Below are 16,750 nucleotides of genomic sequence, written 5' to 3'. Positions count from 1 at the left end.
AGAAAATTTAAATGCTGCCGTTTTTTCCAATTCGAAAAAATTCGCCAGGTGCATTTCGATCTGTCCAACGGCGTCACATTTCTGATTCAACATTGCTGGATGCTAATCCAATCAGTAGTACTAAAACCAAACTATTAGAATTTGCAAAGTATCCTATCGTGCATGTATCTCCAGGTGAGAAAAAGATCACGCGAAAAGAAGCAGGATAATAAAAAAGAAAGAAATGGAAAAAGCCGGGCCCGCCACAGCAGGCACACATATTCACAGTAGACACCTCAATCCCAACTGTCCCCACACATCTCCCGATGCCAAACCCCCGCCAAAATCCGCAGTCAATAATCCCTTCCCCTCTTTAGAGACTAAACACAGAATTAAGATCGCTAATCACCACCCTTAATCTCACCAAAACCCGTTCATCCCACCCCTACCTACCTTATAACAGCCTCCCTCTCCCCTCACCCCGCGCCTTCCCCATCATATCATCCCCAACCCTAACGCGCGCCGCCGCCGCCGCCATGGCCGACTCCGGCGACTCGTCCCCGCACTCCGCCGCGGCCACCGACGACGCGCACCACGAGGGCTCGGAGGCGGCGGCGGCGCAGGCGGCGCCCCCGCCACCGGCGCCGCCGGCGAAGGTGCGGTTGATGGTGAGCTACGGGGGGCGCATCCAGCCGCGGCCGCACGACCACCAGCTCTCGTACGTCAACGGCGAGACGAAGATCCTGTCGCTCGAGAGACCCCTCCGCTTCGCCGACTTCGCCGCGCGGTTGGCCGGCCTCGCGGGTTCTCCGGGGGACTTCTGCGTCAAGTACCAGCTCCCCGGCGAGGACCTCGACGCGCTCGTCTCCGTCACCAACGACGAGGATCTGGAGCACCTCGTCCTCGAGTACGACCGCCTCCACCTGCTCCGCCCCGCGCCGGGATCTGGCGGCGGCTCGTCCCGCGGCGGTTCCACGCCCAGGCTCAGGGTTTTCCTCTTCCCCGTCCAGTCGCCCACGCCACCGCCCCCGCCGCAGCCTTCCGGCCTCCTCGAGCCCAAGCAGGAGCAACGCCAGTGGTTCGTCGACGCGCTCAACTCCGTCCATCAGCCGCCGCCACCGTCGCCACCGCAGCCGAAGCAGGAGTCGGTCTCCGTGCAGTCGCCACCACCAGCGGTTGTGCCGATGCCGCAGCCGCCGCCGGTGTTGCCAGCGCCGACGGGCCCCGACTACCTGTTCGGCCTCGACAACGGCTTCGTCCCGCCGCCCGCGGTGAAGGTGAAGGACCCCGCCGGTGACCCGCCGACGGTGAAGGACAACGTCCCCGTCGAGATCCCCGCCAAGAACGACGACCGCCACACCACCAACCCCGTAAGCGACCACGTCGTTGTCTCCCCGGTCGTCTCTCCCGGCGAGTTCCAGCGCCAGATCCAGGGGCTCGAGAAGCTACAGTTCGCCGACACCGCCGCGCAGCAACCACCACCACCACCTGCTCCTGCTACCGCCGCGCCGCCGCCGGCGGCCCTACCGAGAAATGGCAGCGACGACTCCCTCACCCGCGCCTACCCTCCCGCCACCGTCACCCCAACGCCGCCAACGGCCACGCCGGAGTACTACTTGCCCAAGTACCAGGAGAAGCCCGCTGCTCCGCCTCCATCATCCGCTCCACCGCCGACGGCCTTCCTACCGGTGCCGGGAAGGTATACATCTGTTGCCCCTGGCTCTGGCGCTGACCATGCCCCCGTCTTCTTCATCCCCGCGCCGCCGCATGGCTACTTCACCACCGCCGCTGGCCCCGGCGCCACCTCCTTCCCCGCCGTCTACGCCGTCGCGCAGCACAATGGCAATGCCAATGCGAGCGGCAATGGCCCTTCCCCCGCCGCCGCGTCGAATGCTCAGGCCTACGCGCCGCAGGTGGCGTATGACAGCAATGGCCGCGCCATCTACTACACCAGCGTCCTCCCCCAGTATGCTTCGGCTGTCAGCGGCGTGCCGGCGGCGGCCACCGTGCTCGGCACTGACCCAGCCAAGCCAGTGGCGGTGAAACCAACAGTTTCCTGAGCAGCATGCCAGTATCTTAACCTCGCCGCCGATGGGTTAAAAAACTAAAAAAGAGTTTGGCAATTTTCTCTGTCTAGTCCGTCAATATGCGTTAATATGTCAGTTGGATTCGTTATTGTCTCTAGTATTTACCTATAATATTCTTTCTCTCTCTCTCTTTTGTTTAGAGTTTTGGTTTTGGCCTTCATGATATGCGACTAGAGTTCTTGGTGTGCTTAGATGTACATAGTCTTTCTGGACATAATGGATATTATATTAGCCTATTGGATGAGTTCATTAACATCGTCTTAAGGTGTTACTTCTATTTGTTAATTCTTTTTAACAATGGCATCACAAAGGTTTCAGTATGTTCATTGTTGGTCAGTTGACCAAAGCAAATACTATCAAGGTGCAGATGGATGGATGGATTCCTTTGTTGCGTATCTTGTTGCTATTCAAGTTGATCTTTGTGAATCAGTGATTCAGTGTATTGAAAGGTGATCTTTGTGATCAGTGGAGTAATTGTCATTACTTAATAGGTCTTGCGTACAAGTACAGTGTTTCCCTGTGGTTGTTCACGGGAAGCCAGTCTGAAGCATTTATGTATGTATGATCTGGGGTAAGTATTGGCTATAGGCGTGATTTCTGATATGGACGTGCCTCAGACAATTCGGCAGATTTGGTTCAAGTTGTGTCGAAATTCTCAAGTGCGAGCATGGTGTATTAATTGAGTTCTGATTTTGCATGAAGATTGCCTTACAGTGGTTTGTTTGCAGCTTCGCATAGTGTCTCGTATGAAAAGTTTGTAACGCAGCATTGCAGCTTGTATGATCTTGTTCTCCTGGGGTGCATCTTGCGTTGTGCTAGTCCGGATCAGGAGTTAATTGTTCATATTGTTGTTCTGTCAGATTGGTTTATTACTGTTCATAATAGCTTATGTCAGATTGTTCAGGTGACCAGTACTTGCATTTCTTCTCTCGGGCCAGGCTATTCATTGCGATTTCTGCGTTTTACTCATAGATTAAAGAAACCTGCACGATCTCTCCCATTTTACTCTTTACTGGTATAAGCCTGTGTAAATTCCTTATCTCTGATCGTTGCATTTTCAGAAGCAGTTCTTCCATCCTTGTACTGGAAATGTTGGCAAAAGAGCATCTGCAATGCCCTATTATTCTCATCTCAATCTCCATGGCTTTTGGTAGAAACGGAGATGTGGTTGCTCAAACAAACGCGCGAGAGCATGCCTGCATGGGGAAGGGAACGAACTTAAGCGTGCTGGGGCGATGCCTAGCAAAGAGGATCTTTCATTCTTTCGATGCCCTCAAGGTATCATCCATCATCATACTCCCGTTTCCTTTTGGCCAAAGATGTTTGGCTGCTGCTGCTCCTGCAAGATGGCTTTTGACCAAAGTGTAATATCCCCTTTTCCCTCCCCGTTGTGTGTGCTGTTAACTTGGTAGCACGTACTATCAGCTTCGATCTGAATTCTGTTAGCTTTGGTGCAAGCTGCAGCGGAAGAAACGGCACTGAGCAGCATTCAGAACTCCATGGCCATGGCACATGAATGGGAGGGAGGTAGGCATGGCAACCCATCACTCACTGGGCTGATCGGTTTGGACCAAGCTACTACTACCAGCTGCTGCTGGCTGCTGCAGCTACCGAGCCTTGAATGCTCTCACTTGCCGTGATCTTTGCTGGTGTCGGGTGGTTCATGTGCATGATGTGAGACGGCGCAGCTGATGGATGGGTGTGAGAGCAAGCTCATCAGAGAGATCAGCTGCCAACAAGCATGGGCGACATAAAGTTCTCGCGGTTGGGAGACTTCCCCATCTGCCCTGTCTGCCAGCTTCCCCTGCAGTTGAGCAGCAGCAGCAACTCATCGATCACTCGCTTCCTCTGAAAGCGTCGGTGAATGACCGAACATATTGGAGATGGATAGCTCCTGCAAAATCTCTGAAATTATGCACGCCTTCACCTGATCGGTGATCGATTGATCGATCGATCTCCGTTGTTGTTTCTGCTCTCTATTCAGATTTCAGATCGTTCTGCGACTGCGCGAGAGTTGTGCATTGCGTGTGCAGACGCCGTGCTGCTGCATTGCATTGATTAGCCCGGCCTTAAGGAGAAAAGCCTGCTTGCTTTTGAGCTGTTTTATCTTCTGTTCACATCCTGGGTCTGTATGATTGTCGCTGCGAGGCCTGTTTGTAGATCATGATCATCACCTGGAACGCTCGCCGCATTGAGCTGAGCATATGGTGTCTCTGCTTGGATGTCTGAAACTGCAAGCATGTCTCGCCTGGAGTGGATGATTCTAAAATCTTCAGTAGCACTCATTACGGTACAGGATTAGTTAGAGTCGTCTGTCCGATCGATAGTGCCCGATTCTACCGTTGCCGTTGGCATGTCCACCGAAGCTATAGGTCTCTAAATAGTGCGAACTATAACTGCTTCTCATGTGCAGCTTCATGCCGTTACAGATATATCTACAGTTGACTAGTACCACATGCATGTTCTTCTCCCTCCCTCCTTTCTTTGTGGGGATCATGCATGAGTATTCTACTATTTCTGGACTTAACCTCAACATCTGATCATGAATCTTAACAAGCATTTGCCCAGATTAATCTCTGGACGGGGTATGTGCCAGTGCATGGGGGAGCATATGGGTTGACTGGGAAACAGATCACCCATAACTACACATGCAGTTGAGTTACTGTCCAGTGAGCTCACTTTACTACGGTCCACATGTTAATGGCTCAATTCACATCAGTTAAGTTAAATGACCCCGTTCCGGTTGACTGAGCACGTATGTGAATTAATACGATTATTAAAAGAAGAAGAAGAAGAAGCCAATGTGTGAATTCGGGCCCTGTGAAGCCCATGTGTGGCACAAGGCCCATTAGAATCATCCTGGCCTCGGCCTAAGGCTATGGGCTTGGACTCTTGGAGACTGGCCTGCCTGGTTGGTGTTAAGTGATCTGTCTACGTGCCGCAGCCCGCCAGTAGTATCAGCAACTAGCAAAGGAATAAAATCACTTTGACTCTCTTAACTAATAGCCGAATCTGATTCTTATCTCTAAATCACAATACTAGATATCTCAACCCCTAATTATTAAAACCGACACAATTTGACTCCTACAATTGTTTTGAAGGACGGTTTTGCTAACGTGGCAACTACGTGGCGGTGTTGACCTGGTCTTCGTCCGACGTGGTGTTAATTTTTTTAAAATGTGGGACTCATTTGTCATTGACAGAAGGAATATTATAGGACGATGGTGGGCAAGAGCCGGATCTCGGTGGTGGTATTGCGATCGACATTAGCACTCACCCAACACTTGATGTTGCGACCGGCACTCCTCCATGGCTCCCTCTCGTGAGGCCGGCCTCCTTCCTCTTCACCACGCGACCACCATCCTGCTGCTCCACCTCGTAGTCCACCGCCTTCGTCCCTACGCCTGACTGCGGTACCATTGCCGCCCACGCCTTTGCCGCCCTGGAATCCCTTGCACTTCCGTTGCCACCGCTCTAGCTCTTCCCATAGACGGACGAAGGGGTAGAGAAAGGGGGGAGAAAGAGAGAGACATGAGGAAGAAGGGAAGGATAAAGAGAGGATGACATGTGAATCCCATAATATTTCTTTTATGAATGATAAACGGGTTTCACATATTTTTTTAATTCTAATATCATATAAGCACCACGTCAACATCACGTAGAACGAAACCAGGTCAACACTGTCACGTCAGCAAAACCGCCTCTTCAAAACAGTCGAGGGAGTCAAATTGTTCTGATTTTAATAGTTGAGGAGGGGTTAAAATATCCGATGTTATAGTTTAGGGATACGAACCGGATCCGACAACCAGTTTAGAGAATCAAAGTGAAATTATACCACTAGCAAAGCCATGGACATGTGTCGGTGGGGACTGTGTATATGGCGGTGGAACAGGTAGCCCAGCCCACGGGAGGCGGAGGAGAAGTTGGAATTGCACCTCACCTTCCCGTTCGATCGGCTGGCGGCGCGCCCACCGGGTGACGCAAGCCGAAGCATCCAGCCGACACGAGCCGATAGCCGTCAAAAAAGGTTGATGTTGCGAACCTCACCGAGCTAGTCTCAAACATTGGGTAGTAGTTCAGATTTCAGAACACGGTAACAGATAACCAGGTGGGTTTCTGTTATCTCCGACCGTGCCGTGCCGTTCGGTTTCGAAAGCCGCGAGTCGTGCAGCTAACACGCGCCCAAATCGTAGTTTAGTTTCAACTTTCAACGGCAGACGGAATTCTTTGGTTGGTTTTTAGTCCACTAAGTACTCCAGTTTTGATACTTGAGCACAGCGGATTCTGCTTTGTGCTCTAAGTAAACGAAACATCTTAATATAAAATATATATTTTACGGTCTCTTGTTTTTTACGTTCCAGATTAATTATGTCATAAACTGTTGCAGATTTATGCTAGTTTTCTCTTTTTACGTAGTTATATGTATTTTGTGCACCATCGGTATTTTACCTTTTTATTCGCAAGACCGTAGGCGGAAGCATCAGTTGTTTGATGTTTTTCTCTCGTATCACCAAGATAAACCATGATAAATTTTAAATATCGTCAAATTCCATCGAACATACTCCATCCGTATTTTAGAGAAAGACTACACAACGGTATACCGTTGAACGGTATACCACTTATCCTCCATGCCGCGGCCCCACGTGCCAGCTTCTCCCGAGTATGTCACGTGCTGCTAGCATTATCATCACGCACGTTTGCTGTGTGTATCAGTGTATAGTCTTGTTCCTGACAGCTAGCTAGTACCCAGCATGCCTAAGTCCTGCCTTTGATACTAGCCTAGCTAGTAAATAAAACCGAAGGTACTACTAGCTTGTTGTGCATGCCAAATCCCTGTAATAGCTACTAGTAGTCCCGTACCCTAGTTATGTAGGGTACTTGTTATGGCAGAGCCTAGTAGCCTAGCTATGTGTCTAAGATTGGTTGCATCTATTTGCATGTGTCCTATACCATGCACGGATTAGACCAGACAAATAATTACCTAGATTATATATGGATACAATGGATTCTAATTAGATATGTCATGTTTGGCTCTTGGTTATACCACATCTTAGAAACTCTAGTATGTAATACATAGATGCTAAGATTATCATATCTGATATCTAGGTACTGGGTCAAATACCTAGGTACCAAGTATGAAACCTATAAATACAAGATCTAATGCCGAGTTATCGGGTCTGATACCTATAAGTACTGGATCCGATAACTAGGTATCGCGTCTGATACCTGTGAGTACCAGATCGGATACCCGGGTATCGGGTATCTGATTTGATACCTATGAGTATTTGTTCCAATACCTATGCGTAACGAGTCGGATACCCAGGTACCGAGTATGATACTTATGAATACCAAGTCTGATACCTAAGTATCGGGTCTGATACCTATGAGTATCGGATTCGATACCTAGGTCAGGTTTGATACCTATGAGTACCGAATCCGGTATCGCGTATGATACCTATGAGTATCGGATTGGATACCCGGGTATCGGGTATCTGATCTGATACCTATGAGTATCAGTTCCGATACTTGTACGTACTGGGTCGGATACCCATGTACCGAATATGATACCTATGAATACCAAGTCTAATACCTAGGTATTGGGTCTGATACCTATAAGTACCGGATTCAATAATTAGGTTGGGTTTAATACCTATAAGTACCGGATCCAATACCTAGATACCGGGTTGATACATCTTAGTAGCGGATCTGATACCAAATATAAGGTGTGATGGCACGAGACTTCAGATGTGATACCACTAATTCTGATATTTATGGGTTATATACTCCTATTCAACAATTAAATAAAAAGATGGACCATGCCATAGCTAGATCAGAAAGTACAACCAAACTTGCTCATGTGCCGCTGACATGCTTTGTTTAGGCTCATGCTACTAGCTCTAGTGTTTAATTCTAACTTTGCTAGTTGAAGCAGGTGTCAGACCCATATGGACCTAAAGAGGTGTAGAAGTAGTGTTGTACTAGAGTATTTCATAGCTATTTTGTACTGTAGGAGAAAAGAGACCTCTTGTCAGTCGTCACTAGTCAACAGCCTTCATGTGAAAGGACAGTACACGACACGCTTTCAGAGAGAAAAAGAATCGGTGAGTGATTGGTAAGTATAAATTATAAACTATACCGTTGAGACGGTACACCGTCCCATAGTTTTTATCGTATTTTAATGTATGACGCCGTTGACTTTTTAGCCAACGTTTGACCATTCGTTTTATTGAAAAATTTTGTGCAAATATGAAAACATTTATGTCATGCTTAAAGAACATTTGATGATGAATCAAGTCACAATAAAATAAATGATAATTACATAATTTTTTTAAATAAGACGAATGGTCAAACGTTGGATAAAAAATCAACGACGTCATACATTAAAATAGTACTCTCTCCATTTCACAATGTAAGTCATTTTAGCATTTCACACATTCATATTAATAACTATCTAGATTCATTAGCATCAATATGATGTGGGAAATATTAGAACGACTTACGTTATGAAACAGAGGCAGTACTAGTAGTAGCACTATTAACGTCAGGTTTCAAAAAGACAGTAGTCAATCGTGCCACTCTGACTCGAATCGTCGGTCGTTCCGACGGCGGATATTTTTTTTTTAAAAAAAGTACAAGTTGTAGACTTGGAGAGAAGATTCGCCAGGTTCAGCGAAAACCTGAGACGGTTTACGTGCCAGGGTTTGCTTCGTGATCCCCTCGTCCAGAAAGGCAATGGAATATACTCTACTGCTCCTACGCGCACGCCCCAACCCATCGACGAATTCGGCCTTGCGATGTGATGCCCAGTATTGCGGGCGAGCGCGCAGCTGAAATACTGAATCCTGAAGAATGGACGAACAGTGAGTCGACAAGGCGACGGCACTCCGTTTCGCGCGGTCGCAGCTGCGCCTCCCCCACCCCTCACCTGCTGACCAACCTACGCTAGCGATCTTCCTCTTGTCGTCCTCCTCCTCCGTCGCATGGCGGCGCGCGGTTTCTGCAGGTATAAATAGCGGCCGTGTCCAGACACGCTAGACTCACACCAACATACAGAGTTCGAGTGACATACGAGCACCAGCCAACACAAGCTCGATCGAAAGTTCTCTCACAAGTTCAGAGTAGCATTTGGTTAGTGACAGTAACTGGTCAGCGTCTCTCACCATGTCGTCCAATTTTGAGGCCAACAACAACAACAATGGCGAGAAGCAGCTGGTCTGTGTGACCGGAGCAGGTGGCTTCATTGGGTCGTGGGTGGTGAAGGAGCTCCTCATCCGCGGGTACCACGTCAGGGGAACAGCCAGAGATCCTGGTAAGTTACTAACTAGTAGTTCACGGTGTTACCATAAATTTGCTGCATTTTGTGCTTGATTTATTGATCGGTTCTTGCACGCGCGTATCTGTAGCTGACAGCAAGAATGCTCACCTGCTTGAGCTGGAGGGAGCCGAGGAGAGGCTCTCCCTCTGCCGTGCCGACGTCCTCGACGCCGCCAGCCTCCGCGCCGCCTTCAGCGGGTGCCACGGCGTCCTCCATGTTGCCTCCCCGGTGTCCAACGACCCTGTAAGTTCACTAGCCTGGTTCTTGAACCCCACAAAAGAAAACAATGCCTTTGTTGAATTCCTCGAACTTTTACTGACGCTGCTCCGTGATGCAGGACCTGGTTCCGGTTGCAGTGGAGGGGACGAGGAACGTGATCAACTCGGCGGCGGACATGGGCGTGCGCCGCGTAGTGTTCACGTCGTCGTACGGCGCCGTGCACATGAACCCCAACCGTAGCCCCGACGCCGTCCTCGACGAGACCTGCTGGAGCGACTACGAATTCTGCAAGCAAACAGACGTAAGCACATTACTCTGCTCCGTTTCTACCAACTCCAACAGCGTTGCTTACATGAACAGTAAATTCATCTCGGCAAATTTTCTCGTCGTACGTGCAGAACCTGTACTGCTGCGCCAAGATGATGGCGGAGATGACGGCGACGGAGGAGGCGGCGAAGAGGGGGCTGGAGCTGGCGGTGGTGGTGCCGTCGATGACGATGGGTCCCATGCTGCAGCAGACGCTCAACTTCAGCAGCAACCACGTCGCCCGCTACCTCATGGGCACCAAGAAGTCCTACCCCAACGCCGTCGCGGCCTACGTCGACGTCCGCGACGTCGCCCGCGCACACGTCCTCGTCTACGAGCGCCCCGAGGCACGCGGCCGCTACCTCTGCATCGGCACCGTGCTCCACCGCGCCGAGCTCCTCCGGATGCTCAGGGACCTCTTCCCCCAGTACCCTGCCACTGCAAAGTATGCAAATATTAGCCATTGATTTGCTTATGTGCATTGCTTCATTGCTCTTGTGAGATGCAATCGATCGATCTCAAATTCTCATGCGTGTGTTTCTTGGATTTTTTTTTTTCAGGTGTGAGGATGATGGGAAGCCAATGGCGAAGCCATACAAGTTCTCGAACCAGAGGCTCAAGGATTTGGGGTTGGAATTCACTCCATTGAAGAAGAGTTTGCATGAGGCGGTCCTATGCATGCAGCAGAAGGGTCACCTTCCTCTGATTTATCCCGTTCCAAAACGTGCTTACCTATAATCGAGATACAAATACGAATTCGTCTGTTGCTATGGGAAACAGAGAGCAACAGGGAAAAAAATAAAGAAAAAAAAAAGAGAAGGAAACACATGGGTTCTGAGATTGTTTATTTGTGAAAGTGTAGTAGGCATTTATATTTTGTTCTTACACATGTAAAACCCTTCTATAATGAACAATAAGGTCCCATGGAGGGAACGGCAAATGCAAATATGGCTTTCATTATTCTGGGCTTCAGGATGTAAATTTCAATATCATTGTATCTATTTTCTATTTTGCAGGGAATTTCCAAATATTCAGTGAACTACTGTTACAACGGAGCATACTGAACCTAAAATGTTTCCGAAGATCGCATCGAGTTTACAGCATTGACTGTTTCTGCATAGGAGTATCTCATTGAGTCTACAGTGTTTCTGCAGAAACAGGAGAGTTATCTGAACTCATAGAAACTAGAGCGCTAACGTCTGAAATCTATTATTTCTGAATTGGGTAGATATATGAACTTGAGCGCTAATGTCTGGACTTGTAGCAATAAATCTGATGTAGGTATGTATTATTCAAAGTTGGAGACGCATCTGAACTCTCATGAAGGTATAATAATTCAGTTGGAAAGATATTATAAAGGTAAACAAATCTGAGAACTTATAGCATTAAATTCTGAGAAGGTATATCTATTATTCAGAGCTGGAGGGGCAACTGAACTCGTGATGAAGGTATGAATTGGAAAGGAAAGATACGAGTCCTAATGTCTGATGAAAAGACATCCGTTTGCTGATGGATTTTTCAGTGCTCTACCGCATTCATCAGCTACACGATTGAAACTAACGAAGTACAAAAACAGCTGCACTGCTGTTTAAACTTTGTTTTGTTCAGCTAAAAACTTTGATCAAACATTGTGTTGTTTTGGTTGGGGTGCGCCAGGCCCGGGCAGCAGTGCAACGCCTGGGCGACGCGTGAGGGCCCCAGTGGCAAGCCACTGTGATGGACCCTCCCCACAAAAAATAAATTTAATATCATAGTGAGCACATGGCCCACATATCAGATATTAAACTGATAAGAACAGATACTACACTTGATCTTAGCCAAAAGGCCGAGAAAGGTATGAGTTGAAACGTGCAACCCTGCTTGCTTATATACAGAGCGCAGCGCCCTCCTACGTCCTCCGTCTCCGAGGTGGTATTAAACCCAAGAACCATCCATCCATCTCCGGATCCCGTCAGGTGCTATCGTTTAAACGCATTCATGGGCCGGAGTTTTCCTTTTGGGGCCGAAATCTGGGCCGTATTTATTTCTGTTGCCCACTAGTGGAGAAGGCCTGTCTCTATACGTGACGGCCCACTATTGAACGCGAGGACGAATTGAAGACGTCGAGAATTTGCCATTCTAAACTATTTGAACGCTGAATGTTTAAGATTGGAGGGAATGGTAAATGCAAATATGGATTTGATTTGTATTCTGGGTTTCTGGATGTAAATTTGAATATCATTGTAGTTTTTCCTATTTTGCGAGGCGATTTCCTAGTATTCAGTGTGGTAATGTTACCGCGGAGCATATCGAACCTAAATGCTTCGGCAAAATTGAAGAGTTATCTGAACTCTAGAAAAGCGAAATCTGATGATACTCTTCCTGCAGTAAGCAACTTAACAGGCGTAGAGGATCAGCGTTCAGCTGCTTCAGCATAAGAAATCAAACTTTAAAAGTTGTTTTGGTTGGGCAACGCCTGGGGACCCCAGTGGCAAGCTACTTAAGTGGACCCTCCCCCACAAAAAATGGTTGGGCAACGCTGGGCGACACATGGGGGGCCCCAGTGGCAAGGTACTGTAGTGGACCCTCCCCACAAAAAATAAATTTAATATCACAGTGAACACATGGTTCATATATCAGATATTAAACTGATAAAAACAAATGCTCCACTACACTTGATCTTAACCAAAGATATGAGTTGTTTTGAACAAGCCCGCCTGCTCATATACATAGCGCAGCACCCTCTTCCGCCTTCTGTCTCCGAGGTGGTACTGAAACCAAGAACCAGGCTCAGACTTGGGTATGTGTTTTCGTTTTAGGGCCGAAATTCAGGCCGTATTTACCTCTGTTCTCGTGTTACTAGTGGAAAAAGGCCCAAAAGTAGAACTGTCTCTATCTGTCATGGCACACGATGGTAATGGGCCAGAATTTTGAGCACTAAAAAACAATTCTTTTGATTTTTCTTTTGATTATCCAAGGTGTTTGTTAGTTGCACAACTTAAGCCCTGTGTTTGGTGGATTTGATGAACCATTCAATACTCATAGTTGCATATCATTGTTCTCTATGGGGTATGCAGTTTCCTGCTTTTCATTACTGCCCACATAAATTTCTTGACGGTTCTTTCATTGCACTCCATAGATGTGTTCTCATGTTACACAGAAAAGAATTTTAAAGAATTTGTACCTGAATTGATTGATTGATTGATTTATAAAAGGTTAACACAAACAAACATGATCTACAAGCTAAATGTATATGTACTTCCTTCTTCTAGATCAAGAACATCATGTTGCTTGAGTTGGTAATTTGAATTCTGTTGTTCCATGCCGAGCAAACTCTGATTCTCTTCGGCATTACCTCCAGCTTCAACCCAAGGATGTTGCTGGTATCTCCTAGCATCTCCAGCCTCTCTGCTACCTCCTTCATCGTCGGTCGTTCTTCTCCGTTCATGCTAAGGCATCGCATCAGGAGGTGTGCAATCTCTGTGAGCATTTCTTCATTCATCTCATTCCTTACCTGGTTGTCCAGAAGCTCTTGATGACGACCAGCTTTCACTGCTGTGGTGAAGCATGACACCAGACTCCTGTCTTCCTCTGGTCCATCCAAGTACAATGCCTTCTTCCTGGTTAGAAGCTCTAGCACGACAACACCAAAACTGTACACGTCACTCTTATCGGTCAGCTGGCATGTCATTAGGTATTCAGGGTCTAGGTACCCACAAGTTCCCTGTACCAACGTTGCAATCTCGGCCTCATCAGTTGGTGCTAGTTTTGACGCCCCAAAATCTGAAACTTTGGCATTGAGCTTGTCATCAAGTAGGATGTTTGCTGTCTTGACATCTCCATGGAGGATTGGTGGTGAAGCCGACGAATGCATGTAGGAGAGCGCCTCGGCTGACTCTGCCGCTATTCGAAGACGGGTATCGAGTGCTATGTTAGCTTTGGGTTCTTTGCCATGGATGTAGTGATAGAGGGTGCCGTTTGAGACAAATTCATAGACCAACATGGGCACTTCAACTTCAAGGCAACAACCGAGCAACTTGACGACATTCCGATGGTTGATCTGGGAGAGGATGAACATTTCTCTTGCAAACTCCTTCGTCTCAGCCTCCTCCATCATCTTAGACTTCTTGATGGCCACCACCATATGTTGTCCTCGAGGATACCCTTATACACGACACCGTGACCACCGCGACCGAGGACACGGTCAGTGGCGAAGTTGTTGGTCGCGCTCTTGAGTTCTTCTGCCGAGAATATCCTGAACCCATGGGCACCTCCGCCGGAATGCATTTGTTGCTGGAGGATCACTCCACCGTTCTGCTCGAAGAACTTCTGCTTCGTTCTGATGAGCTTCCTCTTCTGAAGCCCCAAGTATAGCCAAAAGCACATGAACACTGATAAGAACACACCAACGCTGACCCCTGAAGATGGCATTGCAATGTCAGTCATCAGAAAAAATCGAAGAATCATTAGAGAGAAAGGTGCATTGGTGTTGCCATGATGGACAGTTAGTATCTCAAATTACCTGTGACTACTTTCAGGGCTAACGTGAACTTGTCCTTTGGACTGCAACCATTCTTCACGGTGGCGTCTCCACTGGTCCCCCGAGGGCACTCACAAATATAGTTTCCTGGCACATTTGTGCATACTCCATGGCATGGGTACTTGTCCAAGTGTTTGCACTCGTCAATATCTTGGGAGTTGGAAGTGGAAAACAAATTCATCATTTTTTTGTCAGAATGTTACAGAGAATATAAGAAAAAGCGAGAGGAAGAACAATTCTACATACTACTCCCTCCGTTTTAGGTTATAACACATTTTGACTTTGGTCAAAGTCAAACTGCTTCAAGTTTAACTAAATTTATAGAAAAAAATAATAACATTTTCAACTCAAGACAAATTTATTATGAAAATATGTTCGATTATTATTTTAATGAAACTAATTTGGTATTATAAATATTACTATATTATTTTATAAACTTAGTCAAACTTAGTTTGACTTTGAAAAAAGTCAAAACGTCTTGCAATTTAAAACGGAAGGAGTAGATTTGTACTCCTAGCATTAGAGCAATGATAATAGTGAGCTATAAGCAAGATACTATATGCTTATGTGGAAGAGAGAAGTAAAAAAAAATAGAGAGTGTTGGCTCTTATGCAAAGGCTAGCTCAACACAAGCTCCAAAAGATATGCTTTAAATTTATAGTGGGAGAAAGAGAGAATGACAAAAATAAAATTAATCTTATATAGCTAACTTATTATATATGTTAGTTTTAATATTAACTTACAGTAAGTAGTGAGCTCTATAATTAAATTTGCTTATAATAAGGTGCCCATTATACCTTTGCATCCACCGATAAGGTAGGGGTTGCCCTCGTAGCCCTGGGAGCAGTTGCATCGGTATCCTGGACCATCAATGGAGTCGACGCAGCCGCTGTTGTCGCTCTGGCACGCGTAGTCCGTCCTGTTGCGCTTTGCGATGTCGCAGTTGGCGACGTTCCGGATGGCCCAGTTGAGCACGACGGGCACAGCGAAGTCGTCGGTGCGGTTGAACATCGGTGTATCGCGGTAAGTGGTGTCGATCCACTTGTCCTCCGCCATAAACACGTACCGGCAAGCAGTCGTACCGCCACGTAAGATGGGGTCCCCTTCCCCTGGCTTGAAGGTTTGAATGTACTGTTCATAGTAGTCGGTATTGGTCGGTATCCTGCTCTGGCAGCATCCCTCGCCGGTGCATCCCCCCGTCGAGGCACCACTCGCACCACTCCCCTGCGATGGCCGGCAGAAGGACGTGCAACCGCTGACGTAAAAGCCAGTGCCATCGACGAAGTAGCCCATGTTTGGACAGCCAAGCGCGACGTAGCGGTTCCTCGCCGCAGAGAAGCGGTACGCATTGCTGCCGTAAAGAGTGACCTCCTTGTTGACATTGGCATCAGTGACCAAACCCTCCGTGCTGTTGTAGCACTGGCGTTTGGCGTTGATGAGGGCAATGGCCTCCCCGTCGGCGAGGGACAGGTTGACCAGATGTTGCCGGTGGGTAGACACGATGAGGCGCGGAGGGGAGTAGGCGCGGTTGCACTCGAGCTCGAAGTATTGGCCGCGGGCGCAGCGGGCGCCGATGCCGAAAGGGTAGGGGATGCTGATGTCGCCGCACTTGTCGGGGCAGCCCGGCAGCTGCTGCTGCTGAGCCAACGCTGCTGGTGTCACTGCTGCCGCGCAGACGAGGAAGACGGTTAAGGCAAGCACCTGCAGATGCTGGGCACTGGTAGTCATTTCTGTCATGATAGCTAAAACTATTGTCTCGTTGCTGTGTTTGCTTAAATGGCCGCCTGATTTCCATATAAATAGATTATACTGGTTGTACTGTACACGCGATTCGTTCATTAGTTGGGGGTGTGTTTCCTGGAAAAAGTTGGAAGTTCGAAAAAAGTTGGGAGTTTGAAAAAAAAGTTAGGGCCCCTTTGAATCAAAGGATTTATCTAGAAATTTCATAGGATTCAAATTCTATAGGAAATTTTCTACTTGGCCCTTTGATTCAATGGATTGAAGTTTTCCAAATCCTATGAAATTCCTATGTAATGGCACATTGTATGTGGATTTTAGAGGAAATATAGCAAGAGCTCTAACCTCTTGGAAAATTCCCTTTGAGTCTATCTCTCTCATTCGATTCCTGCGTTTTTCCTGCACTCCAATCAAACGACCATTCCTATGTTTTTCCTGTGTTTTGCAATCCTTTGTTATACACTTCAATTCCTATCAGAATCATGTGTTTTCCCTATTCCTCTATTTTTTCAATCCTGCGATTCAAATGGACCCTTAGAAGTTTATGTGTGTAAGAAAGTTTTTGATGTGATATGATGTGATGGAAAG

The 16,750-nt window shown here is 47.5% G+C and overlaps 2 protein-coding genes, 2 non-coding genes and 1 pseudogene across 4 annotated transcripts; 2 read left to right on the top strand and 3 right to left on the bottom strand.

The window, feature by feature from the left end:
* Positions 1-466: 466 nt before the first annotated feature.
* Positions 467-2,321, top strand: LOC127761028 (leucine-rich repeat extensin-like protein 1). The gene has a single exon (XM_052285237.1). The coding sequence runs from the start codon at positions 516-518 to the stop codon at positions 2,037-2,039; it is 1,524 nt and encodes a 507-aa protein (XP_052141197.1). The 5' UTR covers positions 467-515; the 3' UTR covers positions 2,040-2,321.
* A 6,625-nt stretch (positions 2,322-8,946) lies between these two features.
* Positions 8,947-10,846, top strand: LOC127763845 (cinnamoyl-CoA reductase 1). The gene is made up of 5 exons (XM_052288643.1): positions 8,947-9,375; positions 9,470-9,624; positions 9,719-9,901; positions 9,999-10,351; positions 10,467-10,846. Exons 1-5 carry the CDS (start codon positions 9,228-9,230, stop codon positions 10,642-10,644), a joined length of 1,017 nt encoding a protein of 338 aa, XP_052144603.1. The 5' UTR covers positions 8,947-9,227; the 3' UTR covers positions 10,645-10,846.
* A 702-nt stretch (positions 10,847-11,548) lies between these two features.
* LOC127764862 (U2 spliceosomal RNA) lies at positions 11,549-11,744 on the bottom strand. Its single transcript, XR_008016004.1, has one exon. It is a non-coding gene; the product is annotated as a U2 spliceosomal RNA (small nuclear RNA).
* A 640-nt stretch (positions 11,745-12,384) lies between these two features.
* On the bottom strand, positions 12,385-12,580 carry LOC127764867 (U2 spliceosomal RNA). The gene has a single exon (XR_008016008.1). It is a non-coding gene; the product is annotated as a U2 spliceosomal RNA (small nuclear RNA).
* A 494-nt stretch (positions 12,581-13,074) lies between these two features.
* Positions 13,075-16,423, bottom strand: LOC127762756 (wall-associated receptor kinase 4-like; annotated as a pseudogene).
* Positions 16,424-16,750: the final 327 nt, after the last annotated feature.

The sequence above is a fragment of the Oryza glaberrima genome, chromosome 2, assembly GCF_000147395.1.
Source record: "Oryza glaberrima chromosome 2, OglaRS2, whole genome shotgun sequence".
Taxonomy (NCBI): domain Eukaryota; kingdom Viridiplantae; phylum Streptophyta; class Magnoliopsida; order Poales; family Poaceae; genus Oryza; species Oryza glaberrima.
The sequence above is the reverse complement of the archived record's forward strand: the minus strand, read 5'-3'. Positions and strand labels throughout refer to the sequence as shown.